Source organism: Mytilus edulis, chromosome 9 (assembly GCF_963676685.1).
Source record: "Mytilus edulis chromosome 9, xbMytEdul2.2, whole genome shotgun sequence".
Classification (NCBI taxonomy): domain Eukaryota; kingdom Metazoa; phylum Mollusca; class Bivalvia; order Mytilida; family Mytilidae; genus Mytilus; species Mytilus edulis.
The window spans coordinates 33912853-33918852 of record NC_092352.1 but is presented as its reverse complement, the minus strand read 5'-3'; the positions used below and the strand labels follow the sequence as shown (position 1 = coordinate 33918852).

The following is a 6000-nucleotide window of genomic DNA, read 5'->3' as shown; positions in this document are numbered from 1 at the left end:
ATATAGTCCTAACTCTGGTCCTCAAACTTAAACCTAACCACAAAATGAACCTACCGCTAACGTACAGAGTCTCCCTTACGTAATTGAAGTCTGGATTAACAACTTTCCTCCACTCATGACGATTCAAAGCTACATCTTGTATAGTTACGTTTTTGTTAAAGACTAAATATATTCAGATCAAGGAAATGATGCAACATATGGCGACATCAATATAGATTTATTTTGATATCTAAATCATAATGAACTTCTTTCATCTACGTGTAAAACTTAACACGGACGTAAAATGGCATAATTAATAACATGTTATACAATATTTTTGTTGGTTGCTATCATATAATGATTCATATTTGGCCTCAGATGCACTGTACTATACTTTAACATTAATTTTGTTCATATATCTCATCAGTTACTGTAACTTAATTAGCATTTACTTATCCTTCAGTTTTTTTAACACAAATCCAGAAAAGCGCCAGAAAAGCATTTTTGGTTGCACGAAAGTTATATTTTGCGTCATTTGTATTTGAAATTTAGGAAAACAATGTATGTAGCTGTTTCCACTGAGTGGATCAGATAGTCATTGAAAGCAATGAATGCTCATATTTCTTGATCAGTACGGTTGTTGACGCCAACATTATGTTTGTATTAGCTAGATGTTTGGTTAATATTGAATTATGATAATAAATAAGAAATTAAAAAAAAATGTTATTACGTTAACATTATTGTTTTTTTTCTAGATGCATTGGATTTTGAATAACACAGCCTCTAATATATTCACCTGCGGGAAAAAACATATTCACCGCACAAAACGTCACAAGCTTTTACGTGTAAAGTTATTGTAAAATCGTTTGATGTACAATTGTATTTGGTAAATAACTGTCTTTTAAATTGCAAACATTTTCTATCTCGAAACACGAAATTCACAATTACTGTCGTTTTGTTTGAGTAAGTATGGGATTTAATTGGCTTTTGAAAAAGTGATTATTCAAAATTCAATAAAACCAAATGTTTCCCTGAACAAAAGACACTAATTGTACACTATAAGAATACAAATCTTTTAAATGTATAATTCTTGATAACTGCTTACAGTGATACAACTTTTCCCAATTAAAAAAAAAAAAAAAAATACAAAAAAAAACCCCAAATGTTACAAAATTGAATATCATTGCATTTGAGAAATTCTACATGAATGCAAAATTTTTGTACTTTAATATAATATTTTGTCCCTTATTCAAGCACAAAGATGCCAATTACGTTTTACATAACCTACTTACTTATATTGTACATATGTTTTGTTTATATCCAGAAGTCCAAACAAGTGCGGAAGCCGAGTTGCGACTAACATGAGTCAGAGAGAAAATTTCCCTCTTATTTACAATAATGGAAGTTTTGGCCTCCTCGTAATCGACACTTCGAACATCAATAAAACAGATTAATTCATGGTTCCTCAAACTATCAGCATTTATGATTGGAAGGCGATATACCCTACCCAGACTTGTGAGGTTTGTTTTGGAGTATTTTCTAGATAAATAAATAAAATTGGTAATACAAAAATAGATTAGTAAAAAAAAAGATGGTATGTTAAATGGTACAGTATGCCCAAATAAGATACTCGGATGGTCAAATGTACGGGGGGGGGGGGGGGGGGGGATTTATAACTTATTGACGGGAAATAAAGGATTTATGAAAACTTCATGTACACAGTACACACTTTTTTATATTTTTACCCTTGCAATCTTAAGATAAATATACGGCAAACTGCTAGAAATGTGGTAAAGATCTGTTACTAAGTTGTAAGAGAATTTCAGTGTATTTATTTAGTTACAACCTTAATTAACCCTGCATACACTTTCTACTCCTCTCCCCTAAGTCAATTCCACCAAATATTGATAAAAGTCGGGTGCATGTTTAATTATTACATTTTAAATATTATGATCAGTGTATAACAAATTCACCTAAATAAGTGTTTTAGTGGCCGCTGAGTATATGATTTTGTATTTAGAAACACAGCATGCGGTTTCAGAGAAAATATATTTTAAATGCAAACGTGCGACAGACTTAAAGTGACGAAAAAATCTGCGTTTAAATTTAACAATTCAGATCAGAGGGAAAACACACAATGTTAATTTACGGACGGACAGACACCATTATAATGTATGATTATTCGAGCCTGACAATTCGTAACTCGGCTAAACCCGACATGCACTACGATGACATTTTTTTATGAATCCATTTTAAGTATTTAGACACATTTGTGTACAGTCCATATTTGCCCTTTTCTCCACAGCCTTCCCCATAACTTGTTACACCCGTAACATACCAAGCAATGTCGCCATTTTTTCTTTTTACAGGGCACATAAGCGGGCCGCCACTGTCACCAATACAAGCGTCTTTTGTTCCTTTTTTAAAACCTGCACATATTTGTGAGTTATTGATAGTAAAACTAAATGCCTTTTTGCATTTCTTCTTTCTTACAATTGGTACTTGCACTTCTTGTAAAGCGTCACTACCTTTCATAGAGGTTATTGATTGTCGACCCCAACCTATAGTTGTACACAGCGTACCATGTTTTATTTTGTATTTTTTATCAGGAAGGCAAGCTATGTTCGTCACATTTGTCAATGGAATTTCTTTCACTAATTTAATTAACGCAATGTCATGCATCACAGCATTATAATCAAACTTAGGAAATGGATAAAATTCTTCCACCCTTGTTTCTATTTCTGTTCCTTCGTGTCTTTTCCTGTTATGTTCCCCTAAACGAACCCGTATTTTCCGTCGCTTCACTTTTTTTGGAATGCAATGTGCTGCTGTTAATATCCATCTTGGATGAATTAACGTCCCTCCGCAGAAATGTTTTCTCTTCTTTATCAAAATCTCGGCCTGTAAATATATAAGTGTAATTACGTTGTACATTGAAAGAAAATATCTTCAAAGCATTTCATTGATTATCCATTTATCAAAAATAAACGAAGATAAGAATATATATATTTGCCCTTGAATAATGTTGTACTGCACCGTATAGTACAAATGTTAATAAAATGTTCTTATATACAATGAATGTTAACTTTATAGACTATAGCAGTGCAGTACTGTAAAACACTATTTTTGCGTGCAAAACACTAACAGTTTCTATTTATGTATGCATAATAATTTGTATTACTTTATGAATTTGAAAATAAAGGTCAAGCATCTTTTAATATCTTCTTAGACATAGATCTCGTAGCTGGTTATCATCTAAACTAATGGTTTACTGAATAACTTTGCACTCTTAAACTTCCCACAACAAGATGTTATAGTCTAGCCTTCTTAATTTGAATAACCACTTCAGAGATACAACAGTTTAAGATGTTTCTCATTTGTCATAAACTTCCTAGCTCCTTTGTTTCAAATGTCTGCAACGCATTTGCAATACAAGTTGACCTTTGAATAAATAAGTCCTGCATTTTTTTTGTCTGAAACAGGTCACATCAAACTGCTTTACATGCAAAGAAAGTGACATGATCAGATTACGGGTTTAGAGAAGCGAGAGTTTGCGTGGAAAAACAGAAATAAAGAGAACCAAATATGCAGGTTTGACTTACAAACTGAAAATAGGCTACTTTTCTCATAAAAGTTCATGAATGAGTTTTCAATTATGTAACATTATAAGGCGCCGTATTTTCCACTTTTTAATTAATTTTTAACAAGCAAATATCTGGCAGAAAACTTGTATAGCAAATGAGATTTTTAAGGAAAATACAACATCACAGATGACCACGTGACCGCAATCCAGGTCTCCCGTTCCCTTTTATGACATGTGTCCTAATCGACATTTGTCATCGGATTTGTACATGCCATGAAAATCCTGACGGGTGCAACTTGCGATGTAGGAACTGCTTAATTTATGGAGCAATTGATCTCTTCTTTGTTTTAGTTAAAAATCATGTTGTTAAAGCTTCATTTTTTTTGCAAAGTTTCGTAAACTGTTTTTTTTTAATATCAGTTTGTAAAGTGCGGGTTGTCTTTCTCTAAAGTTATCATGATAGTTTAATTCAGTGCCCAGTTTATATAAAGATATTCAAGCCTGTTTTAACTGTTTAGCAATTTTAACCCGCTTTAAACCTTTATACATTGATGCTCATTATTGGAAAACCTTCAAAGTTAACGTAACATTTTTACAAGAAAATAAAATGTATTTACTAATTTAGCAATTTCCTTTTGCTTTTGTTATGACTTACATTGTAGGTCTCCCAAACGTAACCGGTCAGATTTCATTAAGATCTAGCGTTTTACACAAAAACATTATAATTCACGCGTAACTATATTGTGTTTATTGGTATAAATATTGATTTTGTCATCAGTAAATTAAAAGCTAACTACATATTACTAGTATGTTATATACATATACTTAATAATGGATCTATAAAATCAGTCGATACCTGTAACTTGGCATTGCACAAGGTCATGTTTTTCTCTGGCTGTTTATGACGTCTTTACACTAAATCCATTGGATGTTGGATGTGTACGGATTGATAGTTTAGTCTTAGATGCATGATTGTTTGTATAAGTTGTTAGTGGCTTTGAACTAGCTGTCAGATAACTGCGAGTACTCTCAGATCTGTTCATTGTGTCTTTTTGTGTCGGAATGTATAAGTACCCGGCCACGTCCACTTGTATTTCTGTCCATCTGATGAGTTAAGCCTTTTTCAACCGATTTTTATAGTTCGTTCTTATGTTGTACTGTTATACCACTGTCCCAGGTTAGGGGGAGGGTTGGGATCCCGCTAACATGTTTAACTTCGCCACATTATTTATGTATGTGCCTGTCCCAAGTCAGGAGCCTGTAATTCTGTGGTTGTCGTTTGTTTATGTGTTACATATTTGTTTTTCGTGCATTATTTTTTTATATAAATAAGGCCGTAAGTTTTCTCGTTTGAATTGTTTTACATTGTCTTATCGGGGCCTTTTATAGCTGACTATGCGGTATGGGCTTTGCTCATTACTGAAGGCCGTACGGTGACCTATAGTTGTTAATGTCTGTGTCATTTTGGTCTTTTGAGGACAGTAGTCGCATTGGCAATCATACCACATCTTCTTTTTTTATATATTAATTACTGCACATGAAGAAAAATACTTTCACTTATTTATCATCCTATAAAGATGTACACACTGGATATATCTAAATGCAATTGATTTGCTTGTTAGGCAAGAAAATATGGGAAATATGATGAGTTTGTCAAAAATTAGTATACAATTTGCTAAAACCTGACATAATTCAATATACTAGATGTTACCTGCCATGGCCAGCTATGTGGGTATGCTTCTCTACCTCCAACAATTCTAAGTGAACGCCTCGATATTGCAGGCCGTACACCGCAGGTACCACCAGTAGATGTTGACACTATGAAAAAGCAAAAACGTATAAAAAAATATACAGAACTTTAAGGTCAATTTAAATAGGGAAATCCAATAAAACTGAAAAATCAAAACGTTAGGTTAAAACTGCTATTAGTATCGACTATTGTGGTACTCTTTCAAGTTTATAATACAAAGGGGGGGGAATCTACGTCATCACGCAGGGTGTGACTGTCGGCGATTGAAATTGAACCACCATCTTGTCGCTTCAAGGTAAGAATTTTACTTATTATGCCAGTTATATGAGGGTTATGATTATACAAAATAGTCCACCAAAGACTATATAAAGTCGGAAAATAAATGAGCCATCACTCAATATTATTGGTTGTCTCAATTTTGCAAACACTTCGATACCAGTTTTAGGAATTAGGTCAAACATGCAGGATATCGGCAAATTTTTCATAACAACATCTTGAATATCAAGAACCGCCTATTTTATCAACAAATGAACATGTCCGAATTCTTTATTGTACTCGGGAAAATACTTGTTACTCACAAATATCCGTCATTATGGTCGAAAAACGTCTTATCTTTTAAAAATGGAAAAAGGATGTCAGCAACACATCGAATATCGAAGGATGTCGGGGACACACTAATATATTAACA

The 6000-nt window shown here is 33.1% G+C and overlaps 1 protein-coding gene across 1 annotated transcript in view; it reads right to left on the bottom strand.

Annotated features, from left to right (window-relative positions):
- Nucleotides 1–313: 313 nt before the first annotated feature.
- Nucleotides 314–6000, bottom strand: part of LOC139488189 (chymotrypsinogen B-like) — a 30945-nt gene continuing 25258 nt past the window's right edge. Inside the window, exons 3-4 of the mRNA XM_071273642.1 lie at nt 5274–5380; nt 314–2880 (exon numbers count right to left, since the gene is read on the bottom strand). Of these exons, the coding sequence (XP_071129743.1) occupies nt 2203–2880; nt 5274–5380 (785 nt within the window). The 3' untranslated portion in view covers nt 314–2202. The remainder of the gene's footprint in view (nt 2881–5273; nt 5381–6000) is intronic.